At 42.2% G+C, this 16,929-nt stretch overlaps 1 protein-coding gene across 2 annotated transcripts in view; it reads right to left on the bottom strand.

Annotated features, from left to right (window-relative positions):
- The window catches only part of smad2 (SMAD family member 2), a 65,029-nt gene that overhangs the window by 35,553 nt on the left and 12,547 nt on the right, over nucleotides 1-16,929 (bottom strand). For both annotated transcript variants that reach the window (XM_008102770.3, XM_003216173.4), the window contains exon 2: nucleotides 2,251-2,530. In XM_008102770.3, coding sequence (XP_008100977.1) covers nucleotides 2,251-2,486 — 236 coding nt within the window. In that variant the 5' untranslated portion in view covers nucleotides 2,487-2,530. The remainder of the gene's footprint in view (nucleotides 1-2,250; nucleotides 2,531-16,929) is intronic.

Below are 16,929 nucleotides of genomic sequence, written 5' to 3'. Positions count from 1 at the left end.
GCAGATGAAACCAACCAGCCACAATGAAATCTCCAATGGCAAACAACTGAATTACCAATCAGCCTCCAATACCTTTTTTCTGGCCAAGGTACTGGAGTATGAGGTGGCCTCCTACCTATATGGACTCCTAAAAGAGATGGCGGTCTCCCAACTATATGGATTCCTTGGTGAAATGGATTATCTGAAGCAATGTAAATCTGGATTAAGGACCAGTTATGAGATAGAAATAGCTTTTGTTGCCGTAGTAATTACCTTCACTCAGAAATAGAAAGGGTAAGTGTGAATCAGTTGGTTGTGATGGACTTCTCAGCAGTTTTTGATACCATCAACCACAGTAATCTTGTGGGCTACCTTGCTGGTACTCTTTTATAATGGCTTTATTCTTTCCTATAAGGATGAACCCAGACAGTGCCAGCACCAATAGAGTGAACAAATTGTCCACAAAAAGAGTTGCTTCTGTTAACTCAAAAAGCTGGTCAGGCAACAAAGACTCATCCTGCGCTGGATGGTGTTAAGCTCCTGCTGAAGATACAGGCTCACGGTTTGGACGTACTCCTGAATTCAGAACAGTTAAAGTGAGTGTGCCAACTATACATGTTTCTTGGGCTGTCTGATTGGCCATGGTGATACATGCCTTGGTAATATTTTTTATCTGAATTACTATAATATTCAGTATCAGAATACCTTTGAAGAATGTTCAGAAACTTCAACTCATCCCAAAAAACTTCAGCTGGTCCAGTCAGATTGTTGCCTGGGGCTCGCTACAGGGAGCAAACAACTCCCTTGTTGGGAAAACTTGATAGCTCTGAGAATATTTTCAAGTACAATTCAAAAAGTTGGTTATGACCCAATATGGTAACAGATTATCTCATTATCTAGAAAACATAGCTGAGGGGTATAGTTTCTCCTCCATATAAACAAAGGGTGTTTTTAAGTTCCATTTATTGGGAGGCAGCATCACCAAGGAGAAAGAAAGATCACAAGAGAAACTACTCAATGAAGATGACAAGTTTAGGGAGAAATGTGGAAGCTACATCATGCTTCCAAGTGAGAGGCTATAAAAACTCCAGGTGCCAAGAGATAAAGACAAAGTTCAGCTATTGACAGATATTTTGAGACTGATAAAGAGGTGTGGGATGCTGCCTGCTTCACCTTTCCTAGGGGAGTTTGGATGTAGGCTAGGCAAAGGAGTCCAGACTACCAGCTTTCCATGGACATCCAAGAACCAGAACATCTTCTATCTCATTCATATGATTCTAATCTCTCATGAGAAAGGGAAGAAAATTCTCTGCAGATTTAGAGGCGAAAAAATGCAAGTGAAACCTCTCAGTAACTACCACAAGGTTCCTGAGTCACATGGGATGAAATAGTGATGGTAGTGTCTAGACAGACCTTCAGAAATCCCATTCTACTCAAGAGGAAGAGACAGAGACAGCGCCCCATTACACATATAAAGCCTTATAAGGCTCATGACAAGGCTATTTGGAGAACATTGGAAGAATTTAGAAAATCTCATAATTATACTTTTTCCACCTTTATTCCTTACCTCCTTAACATATTAATATTTTGCCTCTCTAAACAGTTTTGTCAGGACTTATAATCCCTAAAACCATACCATGTATAAACCCTTTGATGGCTATCATGCAAGTATCTACTTGGCTGCATTAATGACTTCAGTTATGGATTATGTGGCTTTTCTCGGCAGGCCAAGTTGTTAGAAGAAATGCTGTTCTCTAACAAAAACTCTTTTTTAAAGACAGCCCATACTCTGGTCTGGGAATAATTCCCATTTCACCACACGTACCATTTCCTTGTCCAGTCATTGTTTGAAGACTAGGAGAAATCTTTGTTTTTCTGTAATCTAAATAGATGGCAAACAGACATTCTGGAACCAATTGTGATAAATTAAGACCAGTTTGCAGAATAAATATGGGGTTTATACCATTAACCTGAGGATACTATTCAAAACTGTAGGATGACATTTTCACATGACTAGCTAACGGAATCCTAGCTACCCAGTTATTAAAAGGTATTCTCAAATATACTTTAAATGAAATCTATTTAGTAATCCTGTCATGCACATCAGCAACTTTTAACAGTAGAAATATGTCTCAAGAGGAAAAGTAAACCTTTGCAAACTGGTGTTCAGGATCCTTAGGAATTTTATAGAACTATTTTAAATAACAGACATAAAATATGCTTAAATTAGAAATTGATTTGGACTCAGGTTCTGCTCTGGAGAGTTCTTACCTTGGTATTGTAACACATTTTGTATTGCAGTTTTGAGTGGTGATTGCTTTTTCAAGCTCATCCAGTTGTCCTGTCTTCTTCAACTTCTTAACCAAGCTTTTCACAGCTTTCTCACACCATTTCTCTTCCTGACCGTTCTGTTCACCTCCACCAGCACCTCCTGTACCTCCAGCAGACTTCTTCCACCCTAACAGTCTCTTCACAACAGGCGGGGTAAATGGCAATATAGATGACATGACCCAAGTGTAGTACAACGTATGCCGTGAGCTATCTTTGCAACCTATGGAAAAGAAAGCCAATGAGAAAGGTTAAGAAAACCCTTTTTTACCTTGCACTTTTTTGCCTACAAAACATTGAAACGTCTCATAATCCAATTAAAAGCCTTGAAAATTCTCATGACCTTTTGGTTAGATGATGTAGTCGATTTTGACTACATCATCATCTACTATCTCACTTCTGAGGTCAATGACAATGTCACAGTAACTGGAGTAAAAATGAAATATGAATTGTCTGAGATCTCACATCAAGCAAATTGAGGATAATCTCACATTCATAGAGGCATGTAATGAATACATCAGTGATCTGCAGTAGTATGTAAATGACTGTGAAAACAAATGTGAAATTCATGATTGTAATGCATACCTGAAATGTTCATGACACCACACCAGTCAACAAAACCACCACAGCCTGTGGGGTCCTTCTTTAGAAACTCTAGAAAGGAGCTTACACTTCAAAAATGTACTACACACTATATCAAGCATGGCCAAACTTTGGCCCTCCAGGTGTTTTAGACTTCAACTCCCACCATTCCTAACAGCCTACAGGCCATTCTACCAGCTATTAGGAGTTGTGAAAGTTGAAGTTCTGAACACCTGAAGGGAGAGCCAATGTATCTGAAAGCTTTTAATGTTTTATACAAAGTGAAATTAAAGCAGCAGTTGCATGCTATCTAGTTTCATGGTAAGCACAGCTGCTGAAATTCCCTCTTCTACACAATCTATAAAAAGTCCAAGAGCCCTATTTAATTTTTGACCTGGAAACCCTACATTTGCTAGAAAAAAGGTGATGTTTCTCTATTACAGTAACATTCTTTATGCAGTTGTCTGGTGTTTCAAGAATCTAGCACTATGGTTTGCCACATTGACTATCACAGTGCTAGACATCTAATGCTCCTAGGAAAGTCTAAGAGCACCATACATGTCAAAAGAGAATTAAAGATTCAAACTATGAATAATGTTTCATCTTCAAGAAAGCTGTATCTTTCATTCATTGCATGGTTGTTACATTGAGGATCACAATATTTCTTGTCATTTCAGTTTAGTCTCATTTAGGAGTTTATGTTGCCTGGTAATTGTTCATATCTTTACTGTCTTAAAGATGTGGATATTAGTAAGAACATAAAAAACAGGACATGTTTCATTTCCCCAGCATTTCCTAAGGCTTAAACAAGAGAGAAGTTGACTGATACTATCAACTTTGCCACATACTAAGTTGGCATAAAAGCTTCATATCTTAATCAAGCAATGACTCCCACATGTGGAAGAGTCAAGAAAAAAAACTGCCTCCCAGTCTGCTCTAGACTTAATGTTGAATGAAATGTTTAATGTTCTTACAACAGAGACAGGAAAGAGATGAGGTTCCCCAAGAATTGACATTTTGAGGACAAGACCATTTTTCACCCCTCACACCCCAGGTTCTGTTTTAAAGAGCCCTCAAAAAATACTTCCGTTTTTTTCACACTTCTACCTTTCCGCTCAGGGCACAATTAGTTTGTTCAACCTTATGGCAACTACATGTGAAGTTAAGATTAGAGACGCACTATCCAGGGTCACCCAGCTAACGCCATGTTCCAGGAGAATTTGAATTCAGTCTCTTCTCTGTTAAGTTCAAGCCAAATCCGCTATTTCACTTTGCTTTTACAGAAACTCAAATCTTAATCCATGAAGATAATGGCATCTAGAAGGCTACTTAAGGAAGATGTTCCTACTCCAAGCATTACAGTAAGGCCTAACATCCAAAATGGGGAGAGGAAAACTCTGTATCAGAAGCAGACTGATTGGATTGCAGCTACCATAAGCCCTAGATGGCACAGCCAATGACAAGATATGACGTAAGTTTTGCTAAGAAGAGACAGAACTCCCCTAACATAAATGCTAGTAGAACACAAAGACTCCCCCCTCCAGCTGTGAGGAGCCAACAGTATGTCTCCACTGAACCACAATGTGATGCATAGCTGCAAAAAATTAACAGCTGTGTTAGCAAATGTTTATTCCAGGCTTTTCTGGCATTGCCTCCAAGATGTAAGTATTCTGCTGAACACATGTGAAAGTTAAAAGCCTTCCAGGGGAGTAAGATAATTCAAACATATCTTCATATACCACATAGCACTTGAGGTGCTTCATTAAATAAGGATAATTATATTTCACCTTTCAATTGCTAGTTTTAGTACTGACTTAGGTTGCAAGTCACCTTAGGTCCCATACTGTGTGAAAGAAAGATGGGATATAAATAAAATCAATGAGTAAATACAGTTGTTCATGGCCAGAAACAATTTCAAGATGTCTAGAAATCAGCATAGAATGGGTTGCTGTGCATTTTCTGAGCTGTATGGCCATGTTCCAGAAGCATTCCCTCCTGATGTTTCACCCACATCTATGGCAGGCATCCTCAGAGGTTGTGAGGTATAGTGGAAAAACTGAGCAAAGAAGGTTTATATATCTGTGGAAGATCCAGGGTGGGAGAAAGAAATCTTGTCTGTTGGAGGCCAGTGTACCATGTAGCTGTGGACAAGTCTGCATAGGGACCACCAAATGCAGCGCCCAAACATAAACCAAGGAACATGAAAGGCACTGCAGATTAACTCAACCAGAGAAGTCAGCCATAGCAGAGCACTTGATGAACCAACCTGGACACAGTATATTATTTGAGAACACAGAAATGCTGGACCACTCTGACAACCATGTCAGACTACAAAGAGAAGCCACTGAAATCCACAAGCATGTGGACAATTTCAACAGAAAGGAGGAAACCATGAAAATGAATAAAATCTGACTACCAGTATTTTAAAAAACTCTAAAATCAGAACAGTAAATAATTAACAACACTCTGAAAACAGAGAAATTCCAGACATGAATCAATCAGGGGCAGCTAAACACCACCAAACAAAGGATTCCCACAGGCAGGAAGAAGCCAGGACATGAAGCTGGCAAGGCCATTAATGCTAATCAAGGTGATCAATTACAACATTCACATTGGCCTCCAACAGACAAGAGTTCTTTCTCCCACCCTGGACCTTCCACAGATATATAAACCTTCTTGGATTAGTTTTTCCAATATACCTCACAACCTCTGAGAATGCCTGCCATAGATGTGGGCAACCAGCATAGAATGTTTAGGGGACTGCGATTTTCTCCAGTCTGTAAGGAATAAGGTGAGGAGGAAATCTCTGTCCAAAGGGGCTGTCCCCTCACAATGTTTAATATCGAAAATGTCAAAATAATAGTAAATTAAAATAACTGAACTTTTAAACCTATTTTGTAACACTTTGGTCCTATGTTGGAGAAAAAGTGGGATAAATAGATTCTTGAAACTGCCTAAGGTAGACTTTTGCCACTTTTCCTCTTCCTGATCAAAAATCTGGATATGACTTCTGGGTTTGCTGTGGCTGGGGGTTATGTTAGAAAAATATGACAATTTCTGAATCCCCCCAAATAGGAAGTTGCCTTTTATTGGTCTTTTTGTATGTGTATTTGGCCTACAGAAATGGGTGATATGTGGGTTTAGAGGACCGATCTTTTCCTCCAGCCTGGACCAAGTATAGGGAGGCCAAAGGATATTAGTTCTAAGGCAGATTTTGGAAGTAATATTCAGAGTGAAACACATCCTGTCTGATCTTGGAAGTTTAGGAGGGTTAACCCTGGTTAGTACTTGGATGAGAGACCACCAACAAATACCAGGTGCTGTAGGCTATGTTTCAGTGGAAGAAACTGGCGACACCACCCCTGAGTATTCCTTGTCTAAGAAAATCCTTAAGTCAACAAGCAACAAATGAATACATACACATCACTATTTCAAAGTCTTTGGAATTTACTCAAAACCACACAGAAAGATTATTAGATTAGGAATGATGTAAATGATGGAACTACTCCATTTTTAACTCGTTCAGAAAGCAGATAAATTAAGGTCATATACGATGTTTCCTTCTTTTCACTCTAGGTTTTTTCCTGCATTTTTCCTAGTTTTACACTACAGGCCTTTAGGACAAAATCGTCTTCACATTGTGCAATGTATTACTGACTGTAACTCCTAAGGGAGAGAATGGCCTATAAAATATAATAAATAGTTAACTGATATCATTCAACGTGGCTTTAAATCACAATCTAGTTCTTTAGATCACAGCTAGAGGTTTGCACACAAACTGAACAAACAGATGGGTATAAATAGAAAGTAGCGTGACACTGAACTAGCTTCATTAGTTGCTCTCAAATCATTGAAGCTGTCATTGGCATATTCCTCCACTGGCACAAGAAGGAAAATCTAATTGTGCATTTTAATGTCTTGGTCTTCTAAGCAAAACATAACAATTCTTAAAATATAAACAGAAACTAACAAATGTGAATTAACAATATGCTTTCAAACTACGCAGTTTAAAAATATACATTTGAACTTTCAGGCACCTCAGTTTCTTGCTGCCTATCAGAGATCACAAATACCAACACTACTTTCTGCTTCACGGAACAACTAATCCTATCGCATGACCTGCAGCAATTGAGTTTAACAGATCAACAATTACAAATATTCTAACAAAGTAAGCTTAGGTATTGTGTTGTGGCTTTACAACAGAACTAATTAAATACAATTTGGAAAGCAGAATTTACAGCTCAGTTAGCAAGTCAAGCCACAAAAGGGATGCTTCCAATTACAGAATTTACATGCCTGGTCCAATAAGGCAATGCAATGTACATTTGAAAACCCCTGACTTGTCTGGACAGCTTCCAAAGATATAAAACACAGCTTACTTTTCTTCATATACTGGCACTGTTCAAATCTGTTTATCACACATTCAAAGCACCATGTATTCAGGGTCCAAACAATGTGTTCCTAGTCTAGATTCCATTCCTCCAAACAAAAAATGGGAATAGACTTTGAGAAGTGATTGGCATATTATCCCTCTGAGTCTAATCCAAGAACAGTGGGATGGCTATTAGCTCGTTATGTTGTACAGAAGAAAGGAAAAGAAACAAACATATTAGAAAGTGTTGCAAGACACACACTTACCAAAAAAAGGGCAAAATTAAAGAAGCAGACTGGTTACTTTTTTTTTTTCGTGTCAGGAGCAACCGAAGTTGCTTCTGGAGTGAGAGAATTGGCCGTCTACAAGGACGTTGCCCAGGGGACGCCCGGATGTTTTACCATCCTTGTGGGAGGCTTCTCTCATGTCCCCGCACGGAGCTGGAGCTGATAGAGGGAGCTCATCCGCACTCTCCCCAGGTGGGATTCGAACCTGGCAACTTTCAGGTCAGCAACCCAACCTTCCGGTCACTTAGTCCACTACGCCATCTGGGGGCTCCTAGACTGGTTACTGAAAATTTAGTTAGTAACTTGAGTATTTCACAGGAAACGTAGTGAGCTAACCTGCAGATTATAACTGGAAGCTTGGTTCCCACTCAACCTTTTCCATACAACATGGCATCAATGGTATTACTTCTATATTGCATGTCTACCGTGGTCCTTGGTGTAACGATATATACAGGGGGGTGGCGGTGGAAGAGAACTAGAAGCTACCTTGTTATTCATGAACAGTTACTTTCTTTTGCACTTAAAATCATCATTTATCAATTGATATAAAGCAGTGGGTGACATACGGCTGAGAGGGTACCCGTAGCTCACCAAAGAAACTGCCCCCCTAAGGAATTTGTATAGAACACAGCTTCTTAAACATGTTCCACTCATGACCCCTTTCTGTCCAAGAATATTTTACGTGAAATAAGTATAAAGTGAGTATATAAAATAGGTATAAAAACTACACATTTATTATATATGAGCATTTGCAAGGCTTGCTAAACAGGCTGACTTTCCTTTTTGTGGAGTACATCTGAAGCATTTTCTGCAAGGCGTTGCTATCAGATTTATGTAAATGAGTGTAGATTCCATTCGGGAATCTTTTACTGCTGCCAAATATTTTGTGACCCTTCATGGTGTTAAGGGATGGGTGCTGGTGTTGGACCCACAATTTAAGAAGCAATGGTATAAAGGACAGTCACCATACAGTTGGGGTCTAGGGAAAAGATAAGGCCCATAGATCACTGAGGCCCACCCCCCTTCTACACTGCCATATAATCCAGTTTCTGATCCCAAATTATCTGTTTTGAACTGGATTATATGGCAGTGTAGATCCAGCCCAAATGTTGCCTGCAATACTTACACTGTTCATACAAGTAAAATGAAATTTATCAGAAATGAAAATTACTAGAAATACTACAGGAATATTATAGGTTATTTTTCATTCCAAACACAAAGAGAGCAAAAGTTCCAAATGTGCAAAAATGGTGAACACCGAACACAATGAGAGAAGCAGAGAGAAGCAATGGTTGCTTGTCTAAGTCTGAACATTTAATTCAAATTATGTGAGTGATGTAAACTTTTCTTCCAATAAAACAACTCACAGATGTTAGTTATCAATCCTCACTACCAATTTTACTGTAGACACACTTCACAGGCTGGTAGAGACCAAAGTGTGTTGCTTGGGGCTCAAGACCATTTTTTGCATGCAACCAATAGTCCCCCGTGGCCTTCCTTCCCAACCTTTCAAAAATTATGTAATATTAAAATGTTGATCCCAAAATGGCCAATGTGACCCTAGGCGTTTCACTCGACACATCCTACTTTGAAAATACTCCCAACTGCAGTGAAATGGCCAATAGAAACACCCTAGTGCTTTGGGGGTATTACTGGCTATTGAAGAATGTGGGTAGAGTTATCTGGGTTTCCACACATAATCGATGCAGCCCCGCAAATGTTGACAGTTGACCACCCCCAGATTAAGTGATCTCTTCATAACTGAGACACAATGAGTTTCAGGTACAAGCAATCATTTACTTCTTTTGTTTTCATGAAGTAGGAGAATAAAAGCTTATTCTAAACCAGTTTCCTACCACAAATTGGTTCAGGGAATTGTGGCTTTCCACTACTCTAGATATTAAAACAAACCAGAAACAAACTGTCTTACATTTTAATTTATAAACTCACAGTACTTACATGATGCCACAGAATAATAATAATAATAATAATAACTTTATTCTTATATCCTGCCCCATCTCCCCGAGGGGATTCGGGGCAGCTTACATGGGGACCAAGCCCAGTAATACAACAATAAAATGTATGAGCATAAAATAGATTGGCATTTCAATGGATCAGTACATAAAAACAAAAGATCATAAAAATATAACTCAACAACAACCAATAATCAATAGCCAAATGCAATGAGAATGTTCAGAGCTGGAGGGAGAGCATAATAGGGCATGTGCAGTATACTGCAAGGCCACTGGTACAAGGGGCTGGTGATAAAGTGCAGAGGCCAGGTATTACGGTTGTAACCAATTAGTCAAAGACACACTGGAATAGCCAAGTTTTCTGGTCTTTCCAAAAAGTGTCCAAGGAGGGGACCCAGACTGTTTAGGGCTTTATAGGTGATAACCAGCATCTTGAATTTGGACCAGAAACTTATTGGCAGCCAGTGGGGCTGTTTTAATAGTAGTCAGTGGAGCTGGCTGTCCGCTCCCTCTATAATTTGCTCAAGTTAGCAATCTGGCCGCCAACCTTGTACCAATTGGAGTTTCGGGGCCGTCTTAATAGGCGTCTTAATGGAGGTAACTAAGGCATGGACCACCATGGCCAAGTCAGACTTCAGAATAGTACTACTGTACAACAAGTTTTAAAGATAATGCATACAACACAGAATTCAAAAATATAAGCCATGTTAGCCTGGAGCAATTTCCAAAGATATTTTGTAAAACCTTTGGGGCAAACTGAAGGGAAGAAGTTAGCAGTCATGGTGCATCTGACAAAGCAGACTTAGTCTATAGAAGTATATGCTACCATCTTGTTCCATTCAGTTAGCCTCAAAGGTGCCATACAGCACATTTTTTTCTTCAAAATGTAAATGTGTGTAATGGGTGTCAGCACACCAAATCAAATGTTATTTTTTAAATTTGACTTTCTGAAACACCCAATGTTACTTTACTACTACAAATAAAAGAGTTGAATGCTTTGAGTAACAGGACAATGCTTCCATGATCTGTGTTATCCAAGTCAATTCTGTACTTCTGAAATCTGTGTCCCATATAGTTATCATGGCCAACAAAAACAGATAGACTATGAATCCTGAATCTATCAGGATTCAATGTATTCACTGGCCATCACCATATTATATGGCAGAGCTTTCAACATGTTGGCTACATGCTGCATAAAATAATATCCTTAAACCTTAGTCTGCCCATAACCTTACTGCCTGGCTTCAAGTTCTTATATTATGTACAGAGTAAAAGCTCTCCCAATCCTGTTGTATGAAATGCAACTACCAGTATTATTCAATTGTATAAACAATTAGCATTAGGAGCATATGCATATGAATTAAAAGCAGATAGTTAGATGCAACTCCAAAACGATAGGGTGTTTATCTAGCTGCTCCTAGGTGTTTATCTCTATAATTATAATAATAATAAAACTTTATTTATACCCCGCCACCATCTCCCCAATGGGGACTCGGGGCGGCTTACATGGGGCCATGCCCAAGACAATACAATATAACCATAACATAATACAATTAAATAATACATTACATAAAATAAACAGTACAACATAAGATCGAAACAGCAATATAACAAGAGCGGGCCGCATGAACACTACATTTAAAAACTAGATTAAAAATTAAAACTCTGGGTGAGAAAGGGATCAGAATAAAAACCTCGAGGGACGGGAGGTTTTCTCTATGCTAGCCTCAATAAAGAGAAGCTAACTTCCTTCCCCATTATGACAAAACAACTATTGCTCTTTTCATTCTACAATGCAGAGTGCAGAGATGTTCTGCTCTTCCTCCAAAAGAAAATAGAACAAAATATTTCCTTTAACAACACAGTCTACTTAAATGGAAGTAACTTAAATCTCTCAGTGTGATCTTGCAAAACTCTTGTCTGTTTTTTTTCTGAAGTGTTCTACCTAGCAAAGAAGGGTAGAACAATACATACAACCTTGTACGAACTGAACAGCCATAGGAAAAGAATCACATTCCTTGCTTTCCTAATACTGTACATTTATATCACATACATGCAAGGTCTATACTTATACAAAAGAACAGGGAAAGTCAACATCCTCTGCTATCCACATACCAATTGTAAATTGTAAGATGCCCACTTTATAACCCCAAAGCTGCTCCAATAAGCAGTAAAATAAAAAACCCTATATTTTGTATATAAATTTGTTCCTACTATGCTTCTTATGCTGTTTTGATATAGTCAGAGCCATCACTCCAAACCTTTTCTTCTAGGAAACAGAACAGGTCATGTCAAAATGAGCATGAAATGCCCAAATTGTACCTGAGCTAATGGCCTTACAGCAAAGGAATCGACTAGTGGGCTGCAGATTCTCATCTGACTCAAAGAAATCTGAATGGGAGAACCAACTTTTTAGACTGAAAAACTTGACTCCCTTACTTTTGGACTGTATCTCCCAGAAGACATTGTGTCCATAAGCAGTTATTTATTGGCGATGCAGGGAACGCTGTGGATGTAGCGTATCTGGATTTCAGTAAGACCTTCGACAAGGTCCCCCATGAAATTCTGGCAAGCAAGCTAGTCAAATGTGGGCTAGACAAAACTACAGTTAGGTGGATCTGTAATTGGTTAAGTGAATGAACCCAAAGGGTGCTCATCAATGCAACTTCTTGTCAAGACCCAGGCTGCAGAGCACCAATAACCATACACAGAGGCCAGAATCTATCTAATATCTTTATTGAAGGAATATATAAAGTTAATAAAAACAAGTGTAGAAAATAGTCCAGAATTAGACCTTTCAGGAAAGGTCAGAATTAGTCCAAAAAAAACAATGTCCAATAAGAAATATTAAGGTCCAAAGTCGTAATCCAATAACCGAAACACTCACTTTGCCAAGCAAAGTGAGGGGAGATGACAAGGTCCTTTAGTCCATGAAACTTGAGCGAGGCTAGGAAATAACTTGATACTTGAAACAAGGCTTGAACGTGGAACAAGGTAACTAAGAACAAGAACAAGGTCCGTGGAATAACTTGATAAAATCCGTGGAACAAGGCAAGGATTGATCCTGGGAAATAAGGCAAAGTCCGTAGATAAACAAAGGCTGGGAAGCAAGGCGAAGGCTGGATAGCAAGGCAAGGCTTGAGCAGGAGCGAGGCTTGAATCGGAGCGCGCTGTCCAGACACAACTCGCTCCGTAGGCTGACGAATTGACTCCGCGAAGTTACTACGCGGGTAAAACACCTAAATAGAGTCTAACTTTCCCGCCGAAGCAGTTCTCTGGGAATCAGAACCGAAAGCTAAACTCTGAGACCAGATGTGAGACTCCCCAAAGATTCTCACGAGAAGCAGTCTTAATTGGCCACATTCTTAGCTGCAATCCTCGCACTCCTGCGCGAAGCTGATTCCAAACTTCTCTGTTGTTTACAAAACTCCCGCCGCAAGAACACGGGAGAAGTAGGCTCTGGGCTTGTTTGACATACTTCTGGGAGACAACTTTCTTGCAGGTGCAAGGTTCCCAGATCTGCCTGGGAAAGATCTGGCTGAGAAGAATCCAGTTCAGACTGGGAAGGTAAAAAACCCAAGTTTTCATCTTCATCAGGAATTACAATGTCCTGAGCAGGACTACAAGGCCCATGGGTCATCACACTATCCCCCTCCTCAAGGCCCCTCCCAAACTGGGGCCCTCTCCCCGAGGCGCGAGGTCGCGGTTTGGTGGGATAGGTCTGATGAAAGCGACGGGTTAGATCAGGAGCATGGACTGTGGAGGCGTCTTCCCAAGAGCGTTCCTCAGGGCCAAAACCCACCCAGTCAATGAGATATTGTAGGCGGCGGCGGTGAAAGCGAGAATCCAAAATGTCCTCAACCTCGAACTCCTCCTCCCCATTCATCAAAACAGGAGGGGGGGCCGGTTGGTCTGTATCAGGTCGCACACCATCTGCCGGAAGGAGCAGGGAACGGTGAAACACTGGGTGAATGCGCATTGAACGCGGAAGTTGGAGTTTGAAAGTCACGGGGTTAAGTTGCGCCACCACTGGATAGGGGCCAATGAAACGGGCATCTAACTTCCGGCAAGGGCGGTGGGAGGGCAGGAAGCGAGTGGACAGAAAAACCCGATCTCCTACCTTGATTTCGGGGCCCGGCTGGCGATGTTTGTCAGCGTGGCGTTTATAGTCCTCCTTGGCTTGGTCCAGTTGCTGGAGCAAAAGTTGTTGCACCGCTGTGAGTTCCTGCAGCCAATCCTCTGCTGCGGGAACTTCTGAAGTTTCAATGACAGGGGGGAAGAAACGTGGATGGAAGCCGTAGTTTGCAAAGAACGGCGTTTCTTTTGTAGAAGCTTGAACTCCATTGTTGTAGGCAAACTCAGACAGTGGTAACAGAGAAGCCCAATTGTCCTGTTGGTAGTTTACATAACAGCGAAGATACTGCTCCAAAGTGGCATTGGTGCGCTCCGTTTGCCCATCTGTTTGGGGATGATGAGCTGAAGATAAGCGAGAGTCTATGCCCAATAGTTTTTGTAGTGCCTTCCAAAAACGAGAGGTGAATTGAGATCCACGGTCTGTGACTAAACTCTTGGGCAATCCATGTAGTCTGAAAACATGTTGAAGAAATAGATCCGCAGTTTCTTTGGCCGTGGGGAGGCCTTCACAGGGAATGAAATGGGCTAACTTGGTGAAAAGGTCCACCACCACCAAGATCGTGGTGAATCCACAGGAAGGTGGTAGGTCAGTGATGAAATCCGCGGAAATTATTTCCCATGGGCGAGATGGGGTAGGAAGGGGGTGTAAAAGCCCTGAGGGCTTCTCCCTTCGTATCTTGGAGCGCTGGCATACTGGGCAGGTGTTGACATATTTTTCCACATCCTTGCGGATCTTGGGCCACCAAAAATCCCTTAGGATCAAATGCATAGTTTTAAATAGTCCGAAGTGTCCTGCTGGTTTGCAGTCATGACACAGACGAAGCGCTTTTTCCCTGCCCGGTCCGGGTGGGATATAAACATGATTTCTATAGCAGAGCAGCCCATCTTTAAGCGAAAAGGGAAAGTGCAGACCTTGGCGAAGTTGGTCCTGTGCCCAGGCATCTGCTTGCTGACTAGCCCTGATTTCTTGAGCACAGATGGGTCCTGGAGTAGGGGAAGTTGAACCAATGGGAATGGATTTGGTGTTCCCCACCGTGAGCGTGGCAAAGTTCTCGGGTTGTAGCAGTTGGGATTCAAAGGTCTCCTTGCGTCCTGCAGCGTATTCCGGTTTACGTGACAGGGCGTCTGCTTGCTTGGTTTGGGCTGGGGTCACATAATGGATCTGGAAGTTGAAACGTTCAAAGAATAAAGCCCAACGTTGCTGCCTCTGATTTAGTTTGCGGGCAGTTCTTAGATGTTCTAGATTACGATGATCAGTGTGGACTTCAATGGGAAATTTGGCCCCTTCTAGCCAATGTCTCCAAGTTTCAAAGGCTGCCTTTATGGCCAGTAGTTCTTTTTCCCAAATGGTGTAATTCCTCTCTGGTGTGGTTAGTTGACGAGAATAAAAGGCACAGGGATGGAGGTGATCTCCCACCGGTTGTAAGAGTACAGCCCCAATTGCCACATCAGAGGCGTCCGCTTGCACCACAAAAGGGGTTCCAGGATTTGGGTGCTGTAGAATTGGCTGGGAGGTGAATAGTTTCTTTAGTTGCTGGAACCCTTTCTCTGCTTGATCAGTCCAGCGGAAAGGCTGCTTTCCACGGATGCAGCTAGTGATGGGGTCGGACCAGCGGGCAAAATCTGGAATGAACTTGCGGTAATAGTTCGCGAACCCCAAGAAACGCTGCACCTCTTTCTTGTTAGTTGGCGCCCGCCATTCCAATACTGCTGAAACCTTGGCTGGATCCATGGAAAGCCCTAGAGGCGAGATGCGGTAACCAAGGAAATCTACCTCTTGTAGATCAAAGGCGCATTTTTCCAGCTTGGCATAAAGTCCATGATCCCGCAATCGTTGTAACACCATTTTGACGTGGTTCTCATGTTCTGATTGTGATCTAGAAAACACCAAAAAATCGTCCAGGTAGATTATCAAGAACCTGTCTAGATAGTCCTGAAAAATGTCGTTGACAAAATGCTGGAACGTTGCGGGGGCTCCGCATAAACCGAAATTCATAACTCGGGACTCGAATAATCCGAATTTGGTCTGGAAGGCGGTCTTCCACTCGTCCCCTTCCCTGATGCGAACTAAGTTGTAAGCCCCCCGAAGATCCAGCTTGGTGTAAACCTTGGCTCCTCGAAGCCGATCCAGTAGATCCGAGATTAAGGGCAGGGGATAGCTGTTCCGCTTGGTGATATTGTTCAATGCTCTGTAGTCCACCACCAAGCGTAGTTCCCCTGACTTCTTCTTCACAAACATCACTGGGGAGGCGGCTGGGGATTGAGAGGGTCTGATGAATCCCTTGCGAAGGTTTGTCTCTAGGAATTCCCTGAGAGCTTCTTGCTCTGGTTCAGTCAGGGAGTAGAGATGCCCTCGCGGGATCGGGGCCCCCTCCACCAAGTCAATGGCACAGTCATAAGGTCTATGTGGGGGTAATTTTTCGGCTTCTTTCTCATTGAATACATCCCAATACTCGGAGTACTTCTTTGGCAAGGTGATGATGGGCTCGGTGTCTGTGGCGTGGCATACCTTGGCTACGAGGCAATGGTTTTGGCAGTACGGTGAAGCAAACTGCAGTTCTCTGTTGGACCAGGAGATGTTAGGGTCGTGGAGAGTCAGCCATGGAATTCCCAAAATCACAGGGAAATGGGGAACCTCGGTAACAAAGAAGGAAATCTCTTCCATATGTTCCCTTATCCACATCCTGGTGGGTTCCGACCACTGACTTACGGGGCCCGTCTTGAGGGGGCGGCCGTCTATGGCTTGCACCACACGGGCATTCTTGAAATCATGATATTGTAATCCCAGAGAGTCGGCATACTCTCTATCGATGAAATTGTTGGTAGCTCCAGAGTCTATCATGGCGTGGATCATGACGGGTCCCCTTTTTGCTGACCATAATGTGACCACGAGAAGGAACAGGACCCCGGTTGGCGGCTCTTGGATGGATTTTTTGACCGGGTTGGCGAGCCTCTCTACACCCGGTCGTTGGCTTCCCCCGCCGGCTGTGTGCCAGTCGGCTCAGACGTCTTCGTCTCCGTGGAGGACGCCGCCGCAAGACGGGCGGCAGGCTTCCCCTTGGCTGGGCACTCTCTGGCGAAGTGGCCCCCGTTCCCGCAGTACCAGCAGAGGTTTAAGCGTTGACGACGGGCCTTCTCGGCGGCATCTAGTCTGGGACGCACATTGCCCAACTGCATCGGCACCTCCTCGCTCCCTCTGGGGTATGGGGTTGGCGGTGGGGGTCTCCAGACCGGACGTGGCTGAACGCTGGCGGGAGCGGGGGGTTTTGCCCCG

This window comes from Anolis carolinensis, chromosome 2 (genome assembly GCF_035594765.1).
Source record: "Anolis carolinensis isolate JA03-04 chromosome 2, rAnoCar3.1.pri, whole genome shotgun sequence".
Lineage (NCBI taxonomy): Eukaryota > Metazoa > Chordata > Lepidosauria > Squamata > Dactyloidae > Anolis > Anolis carolinensis.
The sequence above is the reverse complement of the archived record's forward strand: the minus strand, read 5'-3'. Positions and strand labels throughout refer to the sequence as shown.